A 27,835-nucleotide genomic window follows, 5' to 3' on the forward strand; every position below is an offset into this window, starting at 1 on the left:
TACTTGACAGTCTTTTTCCCGATAAAATGCCAAGGATGAACCTTGAGACACAGAACCTGGCTGTTTGCTGTCTCCCCCTAGGTTCACAAATTTGCCCAGTTCGGGGCTTATTTTTTTTATACATTTTATTCTGCCCTTGGCTATATTTCCTCATATTTCCCTTTGTGTCCCAGCTAGCTATTCAAATCCAATGGTGTCTCCAGCTAGGCTGAAAAGAGTTCTTTCTCTCAGTTATGTTAATGTCCAATTTCTACAGATCCTCATGGCTGATGGATGGTCTGAGATGTGGATGATGATGCTCGATGCTCGGTGAGGGTGTTGATGGTCCTGCCGCCTTATCTTGATGGGTCTCCTCCCAGGGATTGAGGACACTGCCGGTTTTCCATAAACCCTTTGTCTATTTCTGAATGTGAGCTTCTGGGGTGGTGCCTGCCTTTTCATAATTTGGTTTAACAAAATGTTACAAGGTATCCTGAAACTTATACTTTCATACAACACACACATATATATATAGTTTTTATAGTTTTCAATTTTTCATTAACCATAAGAACATGAATGAATCATTTCACATTTTTCACATCTGTGAGGATATTTGTATTTGCTGACAGGAAGTGAATACTCTGAGATTACACAGTCGTGCTGTGAGGGTGTTGTCACACACAGGAGATGGAAGGAGAGCTTTACATGCCTTGTGGCATCTTGTTCTTCCACTGTACTGGCCCAGGTTATTTAGCCTTCATGTCTGCTATTGGAATGTGAGAAATGGGTCATTCCATTTAAAAAATAAGTGAATTGAGATTTTTTTTTTAAACTTGGTTTAATTAATTGTGGTAGCATGTTAGCTACAGCTTTCTTTCTGATCATGCCTGGTGTTTTTCTTGGACATATTGTGTGTGTAAGAGTGACAAAAGAAATCGGCTGGAAACTATTAAAAAAATGTGATCCTTCAATAGGTTTATTAAATGACAGTGGTTGCAGAGACCAGAACACATATGGGCTTTGATTCTTTCAGCTTAGGGACCACTGGCAGTGCAAACTGATAATACAATATTAAAGAAAAACAATAATTTCCATATGCTTGCATTTTGAAAGGCAGCATAGATTTTATAGAAGGCCTCTATGCAATTAGAGCGTGTTATAAGTGGGAGTAGCAGGAAAATTATTTGTGTGAATTCCTCTTCAGTTTGCAGTTTTGCTTAAGAAACAATTCTGAAGCAGATATTTTCTGCCCAATGGTGTAATATGTTTAATATTTTTGCTGATACTCTGACATTTTCCTAACAGTAAGCATGTAGTGCTTGGCTGAGGTCTTTATGCTTCTTTTTACAGGTATCAAGGATGCTACGTGCAAAACAGAGTAATTAATGGATGTTTCTAATCAACTGAGGTAAAGATTCAAATACACAGTAAAATGTTACTTTTCTAGAAGAAACAAGAGAAACCAAAGAATTATGTCATTTTGTCTTTAAACACCTTTATTCAAAGAGTAAGTTATGTTCCCTGTAGCACACAAATGCTGCTTTTAAAGTAATTTCAAACATTTCAACAAGATCATCTTTATTGTGCTTATGTGGGATAAAATTGCTGGCATACACAATGTACTCAGTTGTAAGATTGTGCTCCTTAATTTCATGTACAGTTAGTATTAATAAATTATTTTTTCTTGCTCTCAAAAGCCTACTTTTGACATCACACAGTTTTCTTGGGGATGGAAGAGGAAGAATCTAAAGCACTCTGTGCTGAAACAGTCTGAATCTGCCATATTGAAAGGAGAAAACACGTACCATAAGAGTTTATTTCTTTAAAATTACAGACGTGGTGCTACAATTGAATATAAAAGAGATCTAAGTGTAAAGTTCAGATTGAAATTTCCCCAGTAGTGTTTAGCAGCATTCAGACCTGAAATTATTTCAGGTATAATCCTGTGTGCATACTGAAGTACAAGCATTTCAGATCTGCACTGTAGATGTCAGATTGAAGAGGAATTCTGTATGCATTGGAATAGGCTGGATACACCCTATTCTTCCTGAAGTCAATGACATTCCACATTGTCTGCAGTGGAACCAGATTTATTCTTCTCACTTCCAAAAATGCATAATGAAACTCTGAGTATCTAGCTAATGAGGTTTGAAAAGATAATTTAGATTTCTTTCTAGGAATTAGATTAGTAAGAGAACTAAATCAGAAAAAAAGTCTACTGTGTAATTGCAGCTGTAATTTATACTGTAAAATCTGTTAGGATTTTGTGGTTAAATGACAAGTCTGCTTAAAAGCAGCAGCAACTACATTATCTTCACATCATTCATATACAGACTATAAATAAAAGCAGGATAATAAGACAATCTTCTCTAACTCCTGTGATAGTGAGGGGCTGACTTCCTTAACAGATTTGTGAGGTTCTTTAATAGCTGGAAAGTGAGCTGTTTCTCTAGCAGTAGTGTTTTCTCAGCACTGAGTTCCTCAGCTTGAACCCCATTAATAATCCATGTGGCTTTCATTGCATTTACACTTTTCCTCTAATATTACAATTCCATTCGTGAATACACTGGCATCATATCCTGTGCTTTTCAAAACTGTATCTGCCAAACAACACAGTTCAAATCCTGATGTCAAATACTGTTTTCCCTTTATCTTGTTTCTATTCATGCTGCTAAAACCAATCTTGTTTTAGCAGGAAGGAGTGTTTGTAGCATTATGAATGTCTTCAGGTTTGAATACTTGTGTGAAAACCTGTGCTAAACAAACCATAAAACTGGAATTTAGGATTAACTGTAAAATCAGTTAAAACATCCAGACTCAGTAAGCAGCAGACATGAAAAGAATGTGATGAGGAATTCAGCTCAGGGACATTCACCGATCATGTCTTTCTGGAAAACAGAAAGGGCTACAGAAAACTTTTAGCTGGTATGTGTTATTAGAACTCTCTTGAGGGTTATTATTAGCCAAGAACAAGAGATGTGTTTCACCAATCCAAAAACCATCAGTGTCATGAATGAAAAGGGGCTTTTGTGACAGGGTAGGGCATTAAATTTTGGAGATATCTTCTTCCTCCTTGTACATGCCTGGTTTGTAGATGACTCCTCTGTTGTCTTCACCTCCCATTTTGCAGCTAAAATAAAACAAATTTATTAAATAATTGTAATGCCGATTAAGGAAAAGCACAGTTGGTTACTTAAAGTTGTCCATTATGCACGTATGAGATTATTTTTCTCTGTACTGGTGAAAATGTCACAGTAGCTTATTGTTTCAAATATTTCAGGAGAACACATGATGTATACAAGGTCAAAACTGAATGCAAAGGGAATCAGGTGGAAGGAAAATCTATAATCTTGGTTTTTTGGGGTTTTTTTCCCCCAGGATTTGGCTTTGGCAAAAAGCGGCTTAATGACCTTTTGGCAGTACATTTTTTGTCCTCTAAAATGTTGCAACCTTTGGGAGAGGTTTTCCTAAAACTCCGTTCTCCTTGTTTGACTGACGGTTCCAGGAAAATGAAAGGATCCAAAAAGCAATTAGGAGGAGCAGTACTAGCAAAAATAACAAGAAAAGGACAAATGGCATTTGAGAAATAGAAAAATTTGGTCTGTTATTGACCGAGCCTGATATCAAACAGGGGAAATAATGTCTACAGTTATAAAAACCAATGAGTTTTTGTAGGAAGAGATCATGTATTATAAAAGACCAAACCTTACCACTATAAAAAATCTGCAAAATTTTGGACAGGTGAGCACTTCTCTATGTCAGAGGAAAAATATGATTTGAATTTTTTTGTGATGTGATAGATGGAGATCTTACCTTTTCTTCTTGAGTAGCCAGAAGGCTGCTGCAAGAATGATGAGAACTCCAAGAATGCACACTATCACAACAGAAACCACAAAACCTAGGAAAAGAGGGAAAACATGCACAACTGTTAATATTATTGCTTTGACTGGAGAAGGCGATTCTCTGGTCTGTCATAACATTTGCATTCTGCATCTGCAGCCTTTCTACAGTGTGATCACACCACTTTGTGACTATGAATGGGTAATTTTGCACAGATGTTCTCTGGAATTTCCCAGTCCCACAGCTCACAGTGCTGTGATATGAGACACGTGCTGAAGTCACAATGCCAGTGTGGAGGCACTGGCATAGGGTCATAGGAGTATGATTTTTATGCTGTAATAAATCAGATATCATAAGCAAACCCAAAGAATTAAACCCAGGCAATCAAGGATGTTAAATTCAATGCCTTTTGTTTTCTCAAGGAGAACATCACTGAATGGGACAGATGAAGAATGATATGCTTTGCTGTTGAGAGCATTGCTTAAAGGCGTTAAAGAGGCAATAATTAATTCATGATATTAATATGAAGAACTGAGTACTCTCTTGTTTGCATAAAGATTTAAGGATTATCATAATGCTATATTTGTTAGCTTAATGTACATTTTTGGCAATGGAAGTAATTTTTATTTATTTTGGCCTCCACAAATATCCTGGAGGTGCGCTCCCTCTTCTTAACTGTATTTTCTGATTTTTTTTTTTAATATTTTATCAAATGATTGTTCCTCTCTAAGCAACATCAGAGCTCTTTTAAAGTCAAACTGACAGGTTTCATGTTTCCATCTAAATATTTTCTTCTATCAAATCGGCTGTTGGTAAAACACAAATGTAAAATGTGGAGTTCAACCACATTTGACACATTAATTTGAAGTCCAGCTGAGTGGAAGAAGCTTGCAATCCATGGAATTGAAGAAGAACTGTTTTACAAAGGGTGAGTTTTGTTATAGTAAAGGTGTGTCAAATGGACACCAAAATATAACACCAAAGAGATAACTGCAGAAAACGAGCTTGTAGTTTGTAGAGGAAAGGTAGGGAGCCCTTCTGTCTGATGAGAGGATCTTCTCAGAAAATTTAGTTAGACAGTATTTCAGCATGGTACCCTAATCAAAACTAGACAGAGTTCCTGTTTAATTTGTGGGCAGTGGGTGGTTTGAACATCGTAGCAAATTCCAGCTGCATGCATGTGAAGGTGATTTTATTGGAATAAATTGCTGATAGACAAAATGTATTATAAACACATGTGAGTTTAGCTGTGTAATCCTTAAAGATTAGAGGTTTTTTGAAATGTGGTTCTTATAAATCGTGAGCATGAATTTAGTTACTCATTACTGGAATCAAAAATGTTGATGACTGAACGCCTCAGTCATTTTCAATTTTGATATAAAACACAGGTTTGCAGCCTCATCCTGTGTCTGTGCTCAGGTGAAGGTGGCAGCTCTCAGGCTTGTCAGTGATACGGCAGAAAAGTTGTTCTGAAAACCTGCTTAATAGGGGCCTAGGTGTGCACAACAGGATTTCTTTTACAAATTTCAGTGATTGCCTGGCCCAGCCCTTGGCTCTGTGCATGGCCTCTCCTGTTCTTTTAACAGGTGTGCTCTGTTGAACCATTTGAGGTGCAGCTGACTGCATCAGGCTCGGCCCTTGCAGCACCCAGGTGTACTTCACTGGCCTTTGACAGGAGCCTTTTTTCTTCTTTTTCTTTTTTTTTCCCTTTCCTTTTCTTGCCCTTTAAGGTGAGGGGCTACACCTGTGAGGGAGCTTTTGTGACTGCAGTAAGTGGAATGTGAGATTACAGGGGCAATGAATACCCTTTTTGAAATGGGTTGAACATTTTTTCTATGGTTCACTGATAGAGTCAATGAGCTTTTGTAATTAAATGTACTTAGACTCAATGGGATTTCTATTAAAGTAGCACTGAGCAATATCTTTCATAGCCATTGAGACCAGTTCTGGGGTGTGAACAGCTGGATGGGCAATAACTGCTAGAGTTTAACTCTGCTAAGTCATGCCAGCTTTAAAGATACATTGAAAAGGCTTTTATGGTTTGGTGTCTTCTGTGCATGGGAGACAATAATGTGGCTTAGCAGAGGGAGAGCCAAATGTTATTTGGTTTGTCTCTGGATCACAGCAATAATATTGAGAAAGTCACATCTGGGTCAAATTTTCTCCATAAATGGAAATAATAATGCTTACACTATTTCTGTGAAGCGTTTGGAGATTCCTGGATGACAAGTATAGTGTCTGATTTTCAGTTACTGGGTTCGTGGGTTGTAACTCTCTACCTTCTACTAGTAAGTATTGAGTGTGATTTATAGAGAGAATATAGTCAGGTGCTGAAAGGTCAGCTTAAAGAAACAGATGGAAAACTGCATTTCTCATTTCCGACTGACCACTCAGACTCAGCAGATCAATGGCTTTTATAGTTGTGGTTAGGAATTGACAACATACCCTTGCCAAGCCCACCAGGTAGTGAATTTTGATAAACAGAGAATGAGGGTAGAAAATGTAAAAATTGAATCACTAGGATTCTGTGGTGAACCTGTTGTAATCACAAGGGAGCTGCTCACTCTGGAACTTCTGGTCCTTCAGGAAGCGTTTCTGCAGTGGCATTGCTACAGTAGATTGTTTGTGCAGGCATTTAAGACCTGCAGAAGAAGCCTTAGTCTCAGAAGCTGTATTACAAATTCTGCTGGTTGAAATCATTGCATACAATCTGCCTTGAGCAGAGATTTGAAGAGGTTAATTAAAACAGCCACTCTGGACCCAACTAGCTCTCTAGTCAGCAGCCAGTGTTTGAGCCAGGAGGTTGGAGAAGAAAGTTTTAACCTCTTTGTAGTCGCATATGAATACCACAGGGGACATTCTTCTGGCTGGCCAGAAAAAAGGCTGGCATACTGTAGTTCTTTCCCTCTTTAACTATTCAGCCATCTTTTCATTCGCTCAATATATTGTTTGTGCAACTAGTATCAGTTTGTATATTAATCACAGATGTTAACAACTGTTGATAACTTGGTAAATTTGTAATCTTCTTAGGTATTATGTTTAGAATCTAGCAATGAGTGCAATTCTCATTTTAAGAGATCAGCCAACTTTTGGTGACAAATCTAAATCATCTCTGATTTCAGAGAAGTATTTTGCCCAGGATTTACTTCTGCTGATCTGGGTTTTTTTCACTTTTCTCCTTTATAGCTTTCTATTAGAAGAGATATATTATGAAAGGGTCTATCTGTAGAGGGGAATGGCAAGAACAGCTACTGCAGTGTGCCTGCAGGGAATTGTTTCTATTGTGTGAAAGTGTCCAAAACAGACCACTCCTGTGTTTTCTGTTCTTTCATCTAAAGAGTGAAGAAAAGGGCAGGCAAAGTTTCAGTTATCTGCTAACACATTTTATTAATTCGAAAGTTTACTGCTTTGCTAATCTTTTTTGTGAAGTCTGCTTTTTCCTTTAGAAATCTTTTACTCTCAGTTTCAAATAGTGTAGTGCCTTGCCTGGATTCATCTGCCTTGATTGTACATGCCAGCTTCACAGATCCTTAAGAGTATTTGTTTGCAAGGCAACTAAAGCTGGAACAATACATTTTGCACAAACAGTGTACTCAAACAAAGGCCTTTCTGTGGGGTACAGCTCACCTTCTCACCACAGACGTAGACTTTTGTGCAAAGCCCTCCACCAAACTTATGTGTTGTCATTGTGTAACACTGCAGAGTTAAGCTTTTGAATCAGTTCATCCTCATAAAATGCTGTTGTTTTGGGTTTTTTAATTTGTAACACTGAATGCAATCCAGTGTTATGAATTATATTTATTTGCCAAGTTTGAATTTCTCAAGGACCTCTTTGGATTCTGTGTAATTTCCCCAAAACAGTGTCCCTGATAGGCAAAATAGTGACTCCCTTTAAATGTGTGCTCTGCATAAGATCTAGCTTGACCTTGCTGAGAACCAGCAAATGTCACTGGTGAGACAAGGCCATCTTCAGCACTTACACTGGCTCAAGCAGCTCAGCTGTGGAGCTGTTCAGTATTTAGAGTGACAGCAAATTGTTCTGCCAAGCATGACAAGGCCAATCGTGTCTTCCTTCTTTTATCTACCTGCCTTTGATCAGAAGGGTTGCAAGGCTTGCCTGATTCCCACTGTGGAAAAAAATTCTTAGCTACGCTGGGAATACCTTCTTCTTGTACAGTTGCCCATGCACCAATGCAATATGAGAAGAAAAGACAACAAAGTGAACTGCAGGGCAAGGAGACAGCTGTGGTTTTGTAGTGGTACAGTGCAGCAGGACTGCCATTCCAGTTCTTCATGTTTACACAGATCACTGTGCACCATTTCTTTGCACAGAAGCATTCATACAACTCACCTTCATGGAAGGAGATAAAAACCAGTCTTTCATGGAATTCCTGAACGTTTCTGAAGTTATCAACCATTTCCAGGGGTTCTGGGTCATCACTCTCTGTGCAGTACATGGCTGTTTCCAGTGCCAGTAACTATAAAGGGAAGCACCTGTTCAGCTCCCAGAATACAGAGGAAGCAGTGCCAGTGTGTCATCACTGGGAGTGTTTGAAAAAAAACCAGGTGTAGTCAAAGGGCAGGGTATACATTAAGTAATAATGAGGTCTCATGTGGCCTGTTAACCCAAATACAAAATAATGTGTAAACAGTGTGCTATCTCCAAGTCCGTACCTGTATTTTGTTTACATCCCGACAAAACCACTGCTTACTATCAGATTATCTGCCAGGAAAACTGGATGGGAGGAAACATGGTAAACTTTTCCAGCATGCTCTTCCTGGCACAGTCTAACTCCTAAGCAGTATTAAAGGCTACTTTTTGAAAGAACTCTTTATTTTGGTAGAGACATAGTCTGACAGAAAGGACAAAGGTGAGAATGTATTTTCAAAATGAGGAGCTTGCAGTAATTTCATCTGAGATTGGATAATCTTTTCCCTCGTGTCTATAACGAGATAAATCAGAAGATAGTGATTGTGAGTTTATAGTCTAGGTAAGTGGCCACCTATGAGCAAAAGAAGTTAATTAGATGAGCACAAAAAATGTAAGTTGGGAGAAAAGTTAGGGAATTCATGATGGATAAATAGCACAACACAAGCTTTTAGAAACTTTCCAACCCACCCATGTCCATCAGGATCAAAGTAGCACTAAAATAGTCGGTGAATAATGTTCAGACATGGAGACCAAACAATAATCTGCAGGTAACCCTTGGAAAGCCTTAGAGCAGGGAGTAAGTACATAATGAAAATCAAAATTCATCTCACTTGACTGGGATTTTTTAAGGCTGATACTGTACTGTTGGAACTTACCTGCTCTTGAGAAATTGTGACGGGGTGTCGGAAAACCGTCCAGAGCACGCTTGGGTAGCAGGGAGGAGTTGTCAGGGATCCTTCATAGCGATAATACTCATCCAGTCTCTCAGGAAGCAGTTCTTGAATATTGAAACCAGGGACCATGGCCTTCTGATCTAAAAAAGGGGGGTTGTGTTAAATATTGTATCCTGACTACACAGGTTGTGTCTCAGGGAAATTAATTTGCTTTTCAGTAAGTAGGATATTTTCAGTGTCATATCACTAGGATAAGAAAAATACCTTTTAGTAGAGATGATCCCAGTTTAATAAGGACTACAGCTTTTTAAGTTTCCTATGCATAAATCTTATCTGAGACATCAAATCAGAGTCCTCTAGGATAAACTGTGGCCATATTAACTAAAAAACACCATGTGGAAGAAATAAGGCCCAGTCAGAATCATATGGGGCATGAGAGCCATAGGCTCTTCCCAGGAATGCACTGCATTTGGAAGCCTTTCACAGTTTGTGACAGATTTTCCTGGGATCTCTGGACTGTATCTTCAGCTGGTTCAATCCCTCTCAGGGTGACATCTGATACTCTCAGCCATTCTCAATTTGACTTAGCCACTCACCCTTGTATTTCACATTCCAGAAGTGCCTGAAGATCTTTTCATAGGATGGGTTGAAGGGTCCAATCTGCAATGATCACATTATCAACAGCTGTGCAAATCACCAGTCTGAATATTGGTCTGTGCTTTTTGCCTGTCCTAAGGCAAGTGCCTCCACCATCCAGATATTCATGTACTAGAATGGCATAAGTATTTTATTACTGAAAACATTCCCTCTTAGAGCCATAATAATATTCCTGTTCCAGGGCTGTTAGAGCTGCTGTGTTGTATTGCTGCCTTTACAACTGCAGTGCAGACATTTTGTGTGCACTGACCCTGTTGCCCTTGCCTGCTCAGAGTGCTGTGCAAATGAAGAGAAGCCCTTTCCTTTGGGAGCATTGCAGGCAGAAGTTCTCAGCTGCCTGGCTTCTCAGTTCATCTCCTGGTTTCCAGTCAAAGCCACACTTCCACCCACAAACATTTTTAATCTGCTGCTCCTCACAGTCCAGGGAGGTAAAGAATGACATTGTTGAGTACCATAGGGCCACAACTCAATTATCTGGCAAAGGCTATAACTCATCTATCACACAAGACTATGTTTTTCAACTGCTACCAGCAGCTTTTCAGTCTAATAACCAATGCCTTTTTAATGAATTCTTCAGAGCTGGTGCTTAGTGACTCCTCTTACAACCAGACATAGTAAACTGGTGTCCTTACATTAACTGTAACAGCCACCAGCTGTCTGAGAGGACTTCCAAGACCTCCATTGTTCACTAATTTGATTTTCAAACACCATTGTGTTACATTGGGGTCACAGTTTTTGAGACAGGTACACAACAGAACACACTGAAAGTCATGCGACAACAGCCAGGATTTATTAATGGACACCCCCTTTTATAGAGGATTCAAAATTCCTGCACTCACACACCTGACAGGTCAAGGTCTCAGCACCACCCAGCTCCCTGGCCAGTCTGCATTGAGGATTGAATGGGATTGGCTGGGGTCCCCTGTTTGAGTTCAAATCCAACCTATCATTATCATACCCGGGGACTTGGTTACTTCTACTCTTTAATGAGCTAGGCTAGTTGAGTTGGGCTTGGTTATGGCCAAATTTATCTATGCACCTTCAGATCAGCGGCAGCTGTCACACCACTGCTTAGAAATAACCAGAATCCCAGTATTATTCCCTAGCGTAATATACAATACTCTGACTCTGTTCACAGCTATGACTTCCAAATGAACTGAAATTTAACACAAAATTACTGTCAGAATCTTAGACATGCTAGGAAGTGAGCTTGGGTAATATTAATGAGAGCTTTGTTTGCTAACATGAACATTCTACATTTTGATAGAAACATGGAAACTTGCAGTTTCAGTTTGTTATGCTGCAGAAAATCCTCACATTTAAAACTTACCTTTACAGTGATCTTATTGAGGAGTTTTAATCCTCAAGAAAAAGAATTCTATATGTACAAGCTACTAATTTTTTTTCTTTAAGATTAATATTATCTTCATATGTGGAACTTAGCAGAGGAAAATTGGAAAGCTGTCCTGATATCTTAAAATGTCACTGAATGTACTCGTTTTCTGTAATCTGTGATTCAAAGAATCTGGGAAGTTAGCAGGGAGAAAACTGTGATTAAATCCTAATTACATACAGTGGTCAAAGGCAGGGTTGTGCCTGCCTGTGCCTCTCTGATGTGTTCAAACTGTTTCATGCTACAGTAGACAGCTTTGAGTAAATGAGCTGGAAATTCACTGTTGCCTCTTATTTGATAAACACTACTAGTCATTAGTTTGGAAATGAATGCAAAAATGAATTTAACATAGCTGAGGTTAATTCACTGAAAGTCATGAGGAAATACTCAGAATTCCTCTTTTTGTAACATTTGCTCCTGGTTTGGTATGTGCTGCTAGAATCTAGCTTCTTTTTTTCTTTTTTTTTTTTTTTTTTTTTTTTTTTTTTTTTTTTTTTTTTTTTTGAGAGGAAAGGAAGAACTTTTATTCAGCCACTGTATTGTTAAATGATGTACGTAATTTTGTAAATTAAAGGTCTCTCATAACTGAATGACTGAAAGCATATTCTAAACAAACAGAAAAAGAAAAAGATTCTGCATCCTACCTCGAGGAGAACAGCTAAAACAGCCAGTCCGTCTGCTTTGTCCATTGCTGCTGTTATATCTGCATATTTCTCAGAGTTGTAATGTACAATATGCAGCTACAAAGGAGGAGATACTTTGTTACAATAACATCTGGGTCATGCTCACGTTTATGCTTCACAGTTAAAAAGGACAGTGCAGCTAACTCAGGGTAAGACAATGCAGGAGGGTCTTTAGTGATTTCTGGGTGCAGCACTAAGATATCTTTTTAGAGAAAGCCAGAAGGTCCTGGGACTTGCAGCCCTGCTGCAGCTGAGTTAAACACAGCCCACACATCCCCCCATAATGAGGGGAGAAAGAGGATTCATGACTTCAGCTTCAAGACATCTTGGCTGGAGTACTAGTAAATTTTTCTGAAAAAATAACACCTTAGCACTCCAATATTTGGGATGCAAACCCCAGTGTTAAATATAGCTAGAGAAGAAATGGATTTCTAAAGTGCTGTTACGCAAGCAAATTATTCTAAATTTTAAAAAATAATTTTGAGGTGAATATCTGATTGATACTGCTTATCAAAATCTATTCCCAAATCCATAATTTAGAAATTAGAAAAGATAAACCGTTCATCACTGTATAGAAGAAGGTGAGTAAAGCTGTGTCATGCAGCTAAAAGTTACCTCAAGTGACCTGGTGCCCGTTCTGAGTTTAGAATCTAAATTCCAGCTCCCTGACTAAGCATATCCAAATCCATCTTTTTTTGTGATGCACAACCATTTTTTTAGTATATCCCCAGATCATAAATAGTTGGCTTATGTCAAGAACCTTAGAATCTCACAGCCTTTTACAGTCATTTACTGAAAAGACAGATCCCACTTTGAAACCATGGGACCTACCCAACCTTCTTTGCTTCTTTGCCTCATCTGCTCTGGCCTGCCTTACCTCTGCTGCAAAATGCTTCCCACTGATGGTATGCTCAGAGCCTTCGGACTTGTTTCGGTTTCCCCAGTGCAGGTGAAGCTGAGATGCAGTGTATTCAAACGGGAGGTTTCTGATGGACATAGCAGGTGACAGATACATTTTCACTGTAAGCACACCAAAACCAGATAGGAACAAATGATACCACAGATCTCAAGAACACGGCAAATAAAAATACCATGTCCAAGAATATTATATATGGAGCATGAAAAAAGAAGATTCTTAACTCAAATCCATCTCAGTCTCTGGATGGAGATAAACACTTTTGTTGTCTTTAAGCCTGTCTTGGTAGATCAGGATTTAGAACATTTAGAACATACACACTTCTATTTTCCTAAATACATGATTTGAATATGGCAATTGTTGCTAGTGGGAATCTTTCTTCTCTCTGAAGAATGCGAATTTATCTCAGAGATATGTCAAAGCAAAATTTAGGCTCATGTACCTTCTTTCAGTCCTCTTATAATGGTTGAAAATGGCCTAATAAATTAACATTTCTCGTGGTAATTTCTATATCTCCTGTTATATTGAACTTTGCTGCCTCTTAATCTTCTTTTAAGAGAACATGACAAAACCAAATAAACTCCCCCTTTTCCTTGCTGCTCCCAAAATCCAGAAGACTGATGTTGAGCAGCAGGAAAATGCCAGGCCTTAAGAATGAGTGTTTCCTCTCTTGACTGGCTGGAGGGAGACCTTTGTGTGCATGACCCTCCCTTCTGCTCACTAAGGCTCTCTCAGGGGAAAGGCAGCCTGGCTTGTTGGGGTTCTTTTGGCGTAGAAATTACAGTAGCAATTCTCAACCAAGCAGAAAAGTCTCAGTTGTTCACTTGGAGCATATGGTACTTCATAAAAGGCTCCTTTTATGAAAAAGCAAAGGCTCAAGAACAGATCAATTTCTTTGCAATTTATCTGTATTATTTTCTAGAATGAATACAGCTTGTTTCTGGACTATCCTGACATGTTTTTCAGGGGAAACAAGGCTCAAAACCATAGTGAAGTAACAGCTGTGACACTATGTATTTTTAGGCTCCTACTGAAGAGGGTTTTTTGAGCTCTACTGTTTTCTGTCTAGCTGAAGTAGGTAATTGTGTCTGGATGAACTGGCTGGTGAAGAACATCAATTATATATAGAAATGACTTGACAGCACAATACTAAGCATTCTACTGGTTTCCTATAGCTGAAAGAGAAGGTGGCAGCAGATGGTATAATGATCAGTCCAACAGAGGTTAATTTTCTGTTGCTCAGAGGTAAATTAATTTGTATCTAAGTGAGGTTTCTAGTGTAGGGTGCATCTCTACTGTTCTCTAGGAGGGCACTGACCTTGGAAATGAATTCCCATTTTCTTGAGATGGTTATATTTTTGTCTCGGCTTTCTTTAGGAAATAATAAAACTTCATATTTTAGGGGTGAGATCTGACAGTGGTAGTGACTTATGTTCTCCAAGGAATTTGCTTTCACCTGTGTGACTGTTTTGGGAGGAACAGTGCTGTTCTTTTGGCTCCTTCTGCACACTGGCACTCCTAAAGTACACAATGACAATACTTCCTATTGCCTGTCACATCAGCCTGGTGCATTCAACTGTGACAGTCCAGTCGTTCACTCAGGACCAAGAAGGACTTTAGGAAAAGAAGGCTCACAAGGAAAGGGTGTTTCAGCCATTCATAGTCTAAAGCAACCTGGTTTTAAAGGAGAAAGTGATCAAGAGAAAAACCAGGAATCTGTCCCAAGAGGTTGGCCCTTACTGAAGAATAGCTTATGATGTTCAGTTGAGCAGGTCAACTTCACTGAAGGAATGATAAAAAAGATTTTTGCATGTTGGTCAACTCATGACCAAGCATGTGAGTGCAGAGGCCATTTTATAATGCAGGTTATTTTGATACTTAGGCAATGAAGGAGGGTACAAAGAAGGAGGGTTTTATAACTGTTCTTATTCCTATGTCTTCAAGTGTTTTAGGAAGGAAATGAAAAATGCTGGTGCTGACTCACTGGTATTGTGTATTGTGTCATTATAGGTGACTTTATGAGACAGCATCATCTCTGCCTTTACTGTACCAACACTCATTTAGTGCTACTTTGGGGACGGCCTGTTTGTACACTATTCCTAATTATTTGTCTTCTTACCTATCACTGTCTGTCTTACCTTACATTAAAGAGGTTTCTATCTCAAGTCAAAAACAGAATGATGCTCCTGCATTTTTTTTCCTCTTCCCCACGTCCCCACATAATTCAGTTGAGCTGCTTTAAGGAATTGAAGAGATCCATTGCTCATATGTTATCAGTTAAACTCTTTTTAGCAGAATCACAAACTCTGATTCTGTTTTGGCACACCACAACCAGAGTAATAAGAAAACCTTGGGCATTAATTCTGATATGCCTAGAGTTTATTTTCAATTTCTTTATTTAAAATTTAAAATTTTATTTAAAATGGGGATCCATTTGTACTTAGTACATTTCCAGGTTTCTCTAGCCTGTTCTGTAGTTGTAGATATGATGTGAAGGCTTTCTTATCTTATTAGCAGCTCAATTTCATCTAATAATCAAAGCAGTCCACCCATGAAGTAAAAAATCACTGAGTTCCTTCAACTATTTTTTTTACCATTCCTTGCTATCCGTGAGCTTCCTTACCTGAATGGCCATTATTGATCAATGTAAACTGGTCAGTGGAGGGTACATTATAGCCTATGAATTCTAAAGGCAAGAGATTAGAATCATACTGGAGAATATCTTTGTGGAAATCAATTGGTGATTGGAATACTCCTCCACAAAATGGGTATTTCCTTGGCCAGGCCTCCTCTCCATCAGGACCTGTGTGAATTAAGAAAGACACATTTGTCAGATCTTTACTATGCAATTAATGTAGAAATTCTCCTGTGTCAGTCTTCACACAAAATTGGGAAAAGAAGCCTTTTCTGAATTTTTAAGACTTTTTTTTTAAAGGACCTCATTAAAACAGAGGTAATGAAGGATATGGTCATTTTTCTGAGGGTTTTGTGACCTGAGGCAGGTCTGATTACATCAGACCCTCAGACTTTTCCTTACTGTACAAAATGTCTGTAGTACAATCTATCTTACCAGGACTGCATAACCCACACTGAAAAAATCACTTGCAAAAATGGAAGGTGTTATGGTAGTTTGACATACAATCATTTGCTCAAACACTGGTGAATCTTTTCTTCATTACAGTCTTTTCCCTGAGGTAAGATTTGCAAAGAATAGATAATAGCAAGAGAATTTTAATTGTGTCTTTGATTACACATTAGCAGTTAGCAGCTGTTTGCAAACCATATGATGAGATGATCTGTATTTAAGTACCAGAAGAGGTACTTGCAATTTGTATTTCTGCTTGTCTCTGAACATTCACCATGATTCTTTCCAAGGCAAGAAGGTCCTTAGGGATCACCCAACCTGATCTGTACAACAAAGGACTCTGGGCTTGCCTGGATCAATTTCTACTTCCATGAGGCCATTTCTGTCAGAAGGGAATAAACCTCTACTCTTCCTTTAAGCATTGCAGATAAAAGATACTTCATTAGTGCCCAATAGATAATTATTCTCCTTGGCATCTTGCTTTTCACTGTGAGCCTGCTGTTCCCATACTTTTGTTCCTCATTGAAGAACTTATAATATAGAGGAAATAGTTTCTCACTTTTCTTAAACTATGTAGATCCAGTCCCTTGGATCTTTGATTAAAAGGCTTCTTTTCCAAAACTATAATAATCCCAGTGACTTCTGTGAAGGTCAGGTCGTCAGTGGCAAAGCAAGTTCAGATTTTTCTGAAGGAGATTAACAGGTGGTTAATGGCAGTTCACTTTATTTACATGAAAGGCAGTTGCCAAGTAAATGGATAGGGGGGGTGAATCTGACGTAAACATCGAGCATGTGACAGAATCAACAAGATCAATTCTGGTGCTTAAAGACATAAAGTTGTTTCAAATTATTCAAGATTAGCAGGTAACATTGTAGTGTGGATACTCAGACTCAATCAGTGCTTTTCAGTATAAATAGGCTTTACTGTTTCTGTGATTTAAATTTTTGACTCCAGTTCACTGACCATCACATAAATTTCTTTCTTCTTACACCTTTGTGATATTACCTTAAAGTTGCTGAAATTCTTTTAAAACCCTGATAAATGTTATGCTGACATTATAGAAGCCTCTCCTCTACCTGTTCTTGGCAAATAAATACATCCAGAAGAGCATAAGTTCCATACTGTGGAACACATACTGAAGAATGTTTCCCAGGAAAATATGCATTAGGATATATCAAGAAATGACAGTTTCTTAGGTTCAAACTTGCCATGCAAAACATGAATGACATGTCATGCAATGACACTGAAATTTAACACTTTACAAGGACCTAAGATTACAGCAATGTCAGAAAATTGGTGAGAAGCCTTTATTGTAAAAAGACTTCAATAATTTTAAAAGTTTTGATAAGGTAGTGAGTTTTCAAGAAGATTTTGATATATTACAAACATAGCTTTGGAGACATGATAATTAAATTGGTGATTGGGATATAAAATAGAAGTCTAGTCCCAGCCAGGGAGTCATGAAATACCAATCATTTTTTCAGTACTATGTCTGGATGACTTGAATGTCTGGAAGAGTTGGAAACAGAATATTGGGGAACTTCACACCTACATTGCCAGTTCAGAAGGAAAACTTCTGTCTTTTTTATAAAATGATGCAATTGTCACAGTCTTTATCTACCTTGACCTTTGCTAGCAGTTATTCTTTTCTTGACATAAATCTGCAACTCCACTCACAAGCCTTTAAGCTACAGAATGTTTTGCTTGTTTCTCATTCCTTCTCAATTAAAAAAATCCAACAGAACTAAACAAGACTTCTTTTTTGCTACAAACCCAGTTTTTATAGAAATTCTGTCTTTTGTTACGTAGTCTTTCTACTTTCAGTGCCCCAAAACTCCTGTCTCAAAAAGGTGAGCTCACTGCAGCTTAGTTTTGCATGTGAAATTGAAATTTCCAAGGTAGATAAGCCACACAGCTGGAAGGCATTTCTCAGCTAGGTCTGCTGAAAATGAATGATTGATTGTGAACCAGATTTTCCTTTTTCTATGCCAGTACACTCAGATAAATTCAGTGGAAGTTACATTGTGTTTACAAAGGCTTTGTCTGATCACTACTCAGTAAAGAACAGCACGTGCATGTAAGATTGGCCTGTGCTACAAGTCCCAGAAGATATTAACATAAGAAGTATTGCAAAATTATCTTCAAAGTTAATTTCCTTTATGTGTAACACATTTGTGACCCAGGCATTTCAGAAGTGTTTGCTGCTATGAGGATCCCACATAGCCTGTGTCAGCAGAGTACGCATGCCATGGGCCTGTTCTACCCCCTCAACACTATAATCCAGCTGTTGGGGTGAGCATTTTAAGGTAGGGAGCTGCTGGTGACAGTGGAAGTAGGAGTTCCTGCTACTACTGCTCCCAGTGCTGCTAAGAACACTCCCTGCCCTAAGGAGTGCTGCTCAAATCCAGCTCGTGGACTGCTTTGCTTGACACAAGTTTGCAGGACCATGTTCCCTCACCACACTGAAAATAGCCCTGAGCCTGACTGTGTCCTCACAGCTTTTTCATAAAAGATGTCTGTAAATAAAGCACTAATAATTCTCTGGAGTGTCTTGCTGCCCAATGCTCAATGAGCTGAGCAAAGTAGCCTCAGCACTGAGGCTGCACGTGTCCATCATACCATCTCCTTTGACAGTTTTGTGCTTTCCAGCCAGCCCCACAGCACTGGTGATGCTGGGCAATGCAGTACAGATATTCCTTCATGAACAGTGGTGTCTGCTCCCAGGATGTAAACATTGGACCATTTAAAATAGGGAGAAAACAGCCCTGTGAGACACCAGTGGTACCAGCAGACTGTTGCTCTCATGACCAATTAATATTCATGTTGCTCCAGCTTCTCACAGTCTGTGCAAGTTCTCTTGATCTGAAGTAAAGTAATGTAGTAAAATGCATTGAGTCAGTAACACAGGGAATGCCTGTGGTATTGTGGTATTTTTTCAGCCAGGCAAAGCACTTTGCCCTGTTTTCAGCCAGCTGGAGGCTGTAAAGCTGCTGTTTGCCCAGGGCTGAGGTGGTGATGGAGGCTGAGCCTGGGCTCCCTGCCATGGTGACACGACCATGTGGTTTCCATTTTGCTCAGTGCTCAGTAATACCATTCTGTGCACACAGAGCCAATATATGTGTATCTTCCACACATGTGTCCAGAGGGAAGCTTGTGAGATAGAGGAATTGCCAAGGGCTGTAGCTGTAGCTGTTATTGCACTCAAGTATGTATGAGGAATCTGGGGCATATTCTAGTGTGTTCACTAAAGCTGGCATTTCTGAAAGGGAAGTGGAAGGGTCTTAGCACAGGTTCTCAGCACCTCACTGAATTGGAGTATTTGGCAACAGCAGAATAAGAGTTTTCAAGTACAATTAGCCAGATGTCTGTTACCAACAGTTCTTGTGTCTGCATTGCAGCATGAAGTTCTCTTCACATACTAAAGTACATTAATAATCCCGTTTGCACTACTACTGCTAAAGCATGTTAACATTTCTGTTAGCTCTATTACCTTAAACTTATCTGCAAAGCTAGTTTTTGCATTGTAACTGCTTGACCACTCTGGAGGGATCATTCTGGTTCTGATTTCATTCCAGCCCACTTACACTGCAGAAACAGAGCCAGAATCCAAAGAATTGAAGCCTAACATCCACTTATACCAGTTTTTTTCTGGGGCAGAAGACTTCAGCCTGCACCTCACAGCCACACAGCAGCATCACCAAAAGCTGCCTGCTCGTGCTGTCTCGAGCTGTGGGGCATTGGAACCACTCTTTTAGTTCTTTAATTGAAAACACTTTCCTTATGATACACTCAATCTACTTTGTCCATCTTACAGAAGGTAGAGCCGCCCTTCAGAGAATACAAAGCAAATTGTCACCAGTGTCATGGAGGGTGGAGGGCTCAGGCCTCATTGCTCTGTGGTGTTTATTCCAGGCACTTTTTCTCAGGCTATGTACAAAGGTAGTGAAAACAGGAAAAACAAATAGCACTGCTGCAGTTTGGCTAAGGAAGAAGCAAACAGAGGAGAGGTTTGGCCTTTATATTTGATGTATCTGATTCAGTAGTTTTGATTACAAACAAGGGAAATTCACATTTCTTCAGAAAGCATGTGCTGAACAGATAAGGCCTGATCACATGTGGTGTCATCTTGCTTTGCCACCATGGCCTGAGGTACTAACACTGCATCAGCATTCAGTTTTACATATTGTAAAATATGTAAAATACTCATCAAATAGAACTCTCTGACAATGAGCACTCAGATTTCTCCTCCACCCTTAATCTTGTACCTTGGCCCTTATCTTGATATCAGTCTGCACTGTGGTTATATTGGCTTAATTTCCTTTCCATTCCTATTGACTTAATTTTAGTGAGAGGCACTGCAAAGTGTTTCAGGGGCAAAGGTAAACAGATTTAGGATGCCATAAGGAACCAGGATCAGTAGAAGAGTGTGGAGGTGCTCTTTCCTGGCTTAGCACAGTCTCTCTAATAGGTGTTTTTCTCTGTGGGGATCAATGCTCTACCTCTGCTTTTCTGTACTATTCTCTACAAGTTCAGTTGCCACTTCAGTTTTTTGAAGTTGCTTTCATATATTTGCTTTTATATGTTTTCTAGGTATGTTTTGAAATCAGTAGTTGCAGGAAAAAGATACTTTGTTTTGTGAACCTTCTCTCTATCCTCCATACATTTAGAATGTAGAAATCAGACTGCAGTATGGAAGAGGTTAACAGGAATTAATGAAGTTGGGCACTGAGAATAACACAATTTGAAATCAACACTAATACCCAAGTTACTAGGAAGGGAGAAGTAACTATTTTAAACAAGGATTACCCTAGGAAGGAGGGCAAAACTTCTGCTTTCATGGTAGTAAAAATGTCTTGTTTTCCTTACTATCCAGCAGGGTTAGATTTATCTGATGGCTGCTATTAAAGTGGAAGACCCAGGGTTTTATTAAAGCTGTGCCAAGCTTTTTCACTACTGAGAAAGTGAGGTCTATGTATGGACACTGGCAGACAGACAAGCAGCTGACAGTTCTCCTTTTGTGAGTCAGGTAAACTGGAGCACAGCTAAAGGGAAAAGTTCCTAGCAGCAAGTTCAGTCTCAGAGGTTCTTTGTGTTGTCTTGCAGCAGCACCAAAAGCTTAAGAACAAGCTTTTTTTTTCTGAGATTCTCCATACTGCCTACTTCTGTGTGGGTATTTGGAATGTAAAATGCTACTCTGGATGAGGAAATACCTGGCTGAAGGATTTGATCAGTTAAAAGAAAAGTGCTAGATTATTCTTTTCCTGATCAGCCTTCTGATGTCCTTCTGAGTTAGTAGATGAATAAAAGGATTAGTTACAAATTAACACTGCTTTCCTAAAGATGATTTATTCAGCTTTGTCACTGCTGGGATCTTCAGGGACCTGAGTTTCCACTAACAGAATACAGGTGACTTGCTGAACTCTGATTCTACTTGAAAAAGAAGACTCGTGTGGGTAGGGAGAGAATTTTCTCTGCAGAACTAGGCTGGACTGTGCTGTTGGCCTGTGACTGCTGAGGAAACAGAGGGCTTTGGAGACCCTCTGCAGCTGTAGGGCCAGCTTTAGTCTGCTCAAATTCCTGTCATTCCACAAGGAAATTTAGAACTCAGTAACTGATTCTCAGTCTCCTAGATATAAAACCTGATGGATGAATAACAGATTTCAAGAAAATTTACCAGATTCACACCTGGATAAGGATTGTGATCCCAGTAAGTACTCATCAGAATACATTTGGCAGGTTGTCCTTAAAGTACAGAAGACAGCCATTACTTGTATGTATGAATTAGTACTTACCAATATAAGACCATTTGGACCCTGTTTAAAGACAAAGGATATATTAGTGTATTTGAAATCATTCTTACTCTGTAAAGAAACAAATTGCTACTTAAACCTATGTATCGAATGTTGCAACACTTTTATCTTTCTAGTCCCAGCTGTTGAGCAAAACATAGCAAAACATAGATTCTTTCAAACTTTTTGACACTATGAACCTTTCTCACTCAAATTGTAACTGTAATTATCCCTGTGATCCTCTCCATAGGAATGAATTTCTTGTGGTCACTTAAATCTTGGGGCAAGACTGCTTTCAGCACTTTATTTTTTTAAAATTGTAATATCTACAGACTTTGTCTGTAGGTATACCCCTGGGATTTTTCTTTGGTTAAGAAGCTAAGGAATATAAGTGGAAAGTAACTACAGTGAGCACTCCTATGCCTTGTTGAGAAGTTTGACAAACATCAGTGGATTGCCAGTTGCTACACTGAGAAGTGATGGACAAAAATGAATAGATGGACTTTGATAAAAGGGAGTATGACACATGAACCCATATAACTCAGAGAATCCCAGGGAGGGTGAGTGAGTGTTCAAATGATCAATACTCATCCCCTGCTTAAGGGACTGAAATTGGACAGTATTTCTGCATGTTTTTGGAAATTTCTTGACCTATTAAATGCTCTTTTTAATAATTTCTTCCTGGACCTGAAACCTACTTAAAATCCCTCAGCTTGCTACATAATTAGAAGTGCTCATCTTAACAGACCCGAACAGTTTGGATTATCAAGCTCATGCTGATCTTTACTCTCTGCAAATTTAATTTTATTTCTGCTTAGAAAACAGTCCTGGAATACAAATCCTGCAAACTCTCACTGTGCCTGTGTGTCTGTATGCATGCGAGCAAATATTTATCATTACATGCACTTGTCTGCTCAATACATGGTTCGTGGCAGCATTTCTTGTGCTCTGATGTGTGGTCACACATGCAGCTCTTCCCTAAGAATGTTGTATTGAAATGTTTGGATTAATTTGTAGGGATGTGCAAACCAACTGTACTTAGCTCTTTTGTACTGGTATGTGCTGGGAACGTGAAACTCTCTGCTTTCAGTTTGTTTGCACCAGTGTGCCTCATTCTTTTAAACTGGAAGTTTCAAAACAAGGTCTGCTTAATCATCCTGGCTCAAGTCCTCATGTTCCTCTCATAGAAGAATTCATGTTTCAGATTTCAGGGTGAGAAACCTTATTCTCCTCTTGCCTTCTCTCTGCAGGGGATTATTTCTTACTGGATTTTGGGGGGGGTTGCTTGTGTCCTTTGGTCATTCTGTAGACAAAACTTGCATAAAGATAAAAATGACTGGCAGTAGGTTTTAGAAATACCCTGATTTGAGCAGAGTTTGAAGAAATACTGGCTTAACTAAATAGCTACTGTGTTCATGCTCCTATTGACCACTAAAATGTGTATGTGTCAAAACTATGATTTTTGTCATCTACAGCAACCTTAAGACAGTCACTGTTACAATCACTTTTACATATTTACAATATTTTGGTCAGTTATGCCACTTGACACAAAAGTAAGTGAAAGGTTCAAGTCTTTTGCCAAGTGAAATATTCCTTAACCTGTGAGCATTTTGATGCTCTGCAGTTCACTACCATTATGACTTTATGGTGAGCACAGCCAAAGAACTGCCACAGGTAGGGCTGAGGTACATTTATGAGGTACTCGTTTCATCTTGGATCAGGAGATGAATCAATGATCAGATGGCAGAACCTTCTTGATTTATTCTGAATGAACATAGATCCCTTCAGGATCTTTTCAACACATCCTTTCAATTCCAAACCTTCTGTATGGTCACAGAAAGCACCTGTAAAGCATCAAGCTTTATTTATTCTGTTGTTCTGGAAAGCATCAAGCTCTAGGAACCTCTGTCCTTCAGGTGGGAAATTCTGCTATAGAATTTTTCAGAGGACATATGCACAAAATAAGAAGATGACCTTAGAAGTTTGAATTCCATACCTTTTGCTGCTCATGCAAAAAACCTGGTAAAATGCTTGTCCTGACTGAGATCTGCATGAACCAAAAGCTCTTTATTATGTTTGAACTTCCTGGATTTTTGTCTCATGAATATACACACTGAGTAAATGCTCTCACACAAAACTTTACAATTCCCTCATATCCTATAATAACATTGGGTAGATTATAAGTTGTTTGAAAAAGATGAAAATTGATTATAATCAGCTTGAATAGATGAACACTGACTCCTAAAAAGAGAGTGAGGAGTGCCAACCTGAACTGAAACTAGTCTTGTTTCAATATAAGAGAATGACGTCTAGTGTATGGGATGCCTTACAGGGGTTGCTTTTTTTCTCTTGGGTTTAAAAATAAACAGGCAAAGGAAAAGATGTGATGCTTCCACTAACTGTGACAGGGTCAGTCTCTGCTTCATTTCATGAGAAATAAAAAGATCACTAAGCAAAGTATACTGAGCATGCAAGAAGTCTGTAATGCCTACTTAATCAGAGGACTAATTTCTCTTCCCTGTATATGTCAGAATACCTATCTGAGAAATTGAAATAAGGACACTAACTCCAAACAACAGCAGAGTGCAACAATATACAACTTTGAGCATGATATTGAATAGTAATAATTAAAGGACACCATTTTCTGCATAAATAGGTGCCCTAAGACTAAAGAGACAATAAAATAGAAAGCTGAAAGACTTTACCATTCAGCGGCGCTTGGATTGAGAGCTGTATCTTTAGGAAGAAAATCAGCACAGTAGCGACTGTGACTATACTGAAGCTCTTGGCTGACATCTCAAGGAAAGACTTATAATATTCCAGCAGTTCACAGGTTTCTTTGCACTTAAGAAATTCCCTTGTAGACATGTGGCAAATAGCAGAATGCACATATACAGAGCTTCTGCTAATGACTGCCCTCCCTCTCCCCTTTTCTCTCACCTTGTAGTTAGGACTGCTTTTTATAAAGCTTCTGAGACTCAAACAAATGATGTAATCAGACCTGCCTTTATATCACAACACCCTCTGAAAACGGATCATACCCTTACTTACCTCAGTTTTAATGAGGTCCTCACAGGGCAGACTCCAGCACTTAGAGAGGGAATTTAAACATGGAACTTGAGAAATTATTTAGCAGAGACAAAAATGCTTTAAAAAACTGTACTCCTATGGGCCATACCACAGCAGAGTTTTTCTAGCCTGTTTCAGAGAGCCTCCCTCAGCTCTCATTTTTGGATCAGTCAGATGTAGTATAATGGCCCACTGTGAGGACTGGAGAGAAGGGAGGAGAAGTGAGGCTCTGTGTGGGACTGGTAATAACTCAGAGGGACTGTGGACATTTCTCATGAAAACCATCCAACTTCTCAGGAACAGATTTTTTTTGGGGATGAAGGCTCTTGGAACCAGGAGGACACATGAAGTAGGGAGGACTGAAAATTCATGAAGCAACAGTCCCAGAATGGGATATTATTCAGGACATTATGGAGAGGGGTAAAGAGGAGCACAGGGTATAAGTTAACATCCTCTTCTGTCAGTGATAGAGGAATAAGCTCTTAAAGTGAGGATAGCTGAGGAGCAGAAGGGGGGATTGAAGAGAGTATTGGTTTTATTTGAGTACCTTATTATTTATAGTTGTTATTAACTGCTTGCTCCATGTCAGTAACAGCTTTATCATGTATCAGTATTGATTGGTCACACTTTATTTTCAACATCTTTATTTATCAGCTGCTGTGTAACTGCTCAGTGTTATTAGATGTGCTTATTTTTTCCTACCATTTATGAGTTGATAAGGGGAAAGGAAAGTTGACTGGAGAGTGGCTCGCTTCTGCCTAGATCCCAGGCAGGGCCATGCTGTAAAGGTCTATTGTTGCTGTTCATGTATAGCCCAGCCCTCCCTGTCTAAGTAGAGGGAGTCTGCAGGGAGTAGAACAACTAATTAATGTCCTGTAGCCTTTTAGAAAGCAGCTGTGGTTAAGAATACTTCCTCTCATACTTCTACTTAGCATTTTATAAGCCTAGATTGTAATCCTGCTTGCTTTGTTTCAGACAGATGTAATCAAGAGGAAAAGGGTTTAAGCTATAGAGAAAATGTTTTTAACTTGATTTGCAAGTGCCACTGTCCAAAGCAGAGGGACACTGTCTGCCACACTGGTACAAAAGGCATGCTGAGTGTGTTCAGCATGAGAGCTATCAGCACACAGCTGTACCTGCATGCAGGACCTTCGTAACCTGATGGAAATTTGGAAACACCGTTTTATAGGTTTGTGTAGAATAAGTGGTTTTGTCATCAGCCTTCGCATAGCTGATAGCCTGTCTGACAAGTTGCTAAGGCTGGTATCAAGAGCTGAAAATTACCTGTTCTACAAAAAGACCTTATTGTGTAGGAGGGTATGGACTGAGCTACCTGCCAAACTGTGTTTTCTTATCTCCTTCCTTCATCTTTTCTGCCAGTGTTCTTGAAACATTCACCATGGTAAAGTATGCTTTGATTCTTAGAATCTCCCTCAGACCATTTTTGCATTTTCACAATTTGTACCTCTCCTCCCCCAGTTCCTGCTATAGCAGAAGACACTTTGGCTTCACATCTGAGAGGAGCTCAAGGCAGTGCTTGTGCTTTCAAGGATGGCTGGAGAGAAAGCTCTTTGCTTCCAAAATATAAGCCATGGAAGAACAGAAAAAAACCTCTGACAGTTTCCTGCCTGTGTCCTGCACAAACCATGTAGGGATTGCATTTTATTTTGGCTTTAAGAAATTTTAGGTTGCTAGCAGTCGGTTTTTATTTCCACACCAGGCCAAGGCAGAGACAGAGCAGGATTTTCATGGACTTGGGGTGTTCATAAGAAGTAGTAGATTTATATCCCAAGTATAAAAGGTCAGGCTAAACTTCTTCAGTGTGGGTTTCTCAGTCTTTAGCTTGCACTGTCCCCTAACCTAAGTGGTTTTGCCAAGGCAGTAGTAGTGCACAGGCTGATGTGATAGTGCAAAGTGTACAGGACAAGTTCAAGGCAAATGGGTGAGATGAGGCATTCTCATTAGACAGTACATTTGGAGATTTTACTTGCAAATTCTGTGAGCATTTGACTGACCACACTCACTCCCTCTTCCTGGTGTGTTTAACTTCAGAGGTGAAGCTATAATAAAACAGAAAATAAGGTCCTCTTGCCAGCCATTCAGGTGGGGCTTCCTGCGGCCCTCAGCGGTGTCATTCAAAGACAGCTCTAGGGTGTGCAGTGACCTGGGGCGTGGCACATCTTTGAGGGCATGGCAGGTCTTTGAGAGTGTGGTACATCTTTGAGGATGCAGCACATCTTTGAGGGCATGGCAGGTCTTTGAGAGCGTGGTACATCTTTGAGGATGCAGCATATCTTTGAGGGCGTGGCGTGGCAGCTTGCACAGCAGTTCGCCCAGGCAGAGTTGCAGTCATCCACCTGCTAGTGGGCTTTTTATTTTGTGTTGGGGTTTTGTTGGTTGGTTGGTTTTGGCTTTTTTTCAGCAATGGTCTCCACGCGATCAAAAACTATAGCTAGTAAAAGTGTACCAACCCAAGCAGACCCCACCAAGAAGAATGCATTTGTCCAAACCCCTTCCTGTAAGGGGTGTTTGAGCCTGTCACTAGCACCAGGGAACAGTGCAAACTGCCTGTGGTGCAAACAGGTGAATGATCTGCTCTGCCTGGTGGCCAAACTTAAGGATGAGGTAGAAAGACTAAGAGGTATTAGGGAAAGTGAAATGGAAATAGGCTGGTGGAGTTTCCCCTTTTCATCCCTTAGAGAAGCCCACCTCCCACGCTCCTACAATCAGGCAGGAGGAGGAGACCTAGTAGATGAAGGAGAGTGGAAATGGGTCCCTCCTCAGGGAGGCAATAAAAATTCCTCCCGAGCCCCACTACCTACCCAGGTGCCACTATAGAATAAGTATGAGGCCCTGGATCCGGAGGGTCAGCCAGATGACACAGAAGAAAATAATCTGCCTGGAGAGCCTCCCAATTACACTTCATCTGTTAGACAGATTACTGCCTCTAGCATTAAAAACAAAAGGGTAGTGGTAGAAGGTGATTTCCTTCTGAGGGGAACAGAGGGCCCTATAGGTCAACCAGACCCATCCCACAGGAAGATCTACTGCCTCCTTGGGGCCCGGAGACACTGAGAGACTCTTATTATCCACTGCTG

The 27,835-nt window shown here is 39.6% G+C and overlaps 1 protein-coding gene across 1 annotated transcript; it reads right to left on the minus strand.

Annotated features, from left to right (window-relative positions):
- On the minus strand, window positions 1–24,590 carry CA12 (carbonic anhydrase 12). The gene is made up of 10 exons (XM_063412832.1): window positions 24,374–24,590; window positions 21,672–21,692; window positions 15,417–15,596; window positions 12,755–12,897; window positions 11,839–11,934; window positions 9,741–9,804; window positions 9,127–9,284; window positions 8,171–8,297; window positions 3,793–3,877; window positions 1–3,109 (listed from the first exon to the last, which is right to left on the minus strand). Exons 1-10 carry the CDS (start codon window positions 24,534–24,536, stop codon window positions 3,025–3,027), a joined length of 1,122 nt encoding a protein of 373 aa, XP_063268902.1. The 5' UTR covers window positions 24,537–24,590; the 3' UTR covers window positions 1–3,024.
- Between the last annotated feature and the right edge of the window lie 3,245 nt (window positions 24,591–27,835).

This window comes from Prinia subflava, chromosome 15 (genome assembly GCF_021018805.1).
Source record: "Prinia subflava isolate CZ2003 ecotype Zambia chromosome 15, Cam_Psub_1.2, whole genome shotgun sequence".
Classification (NCBI taxonomy): domain Eukaryota; kingdom Metazoa; phylum Chordata; class Aves; order Passeriformes; family Cisticolidae; genus Prinia; species Prinia subflava.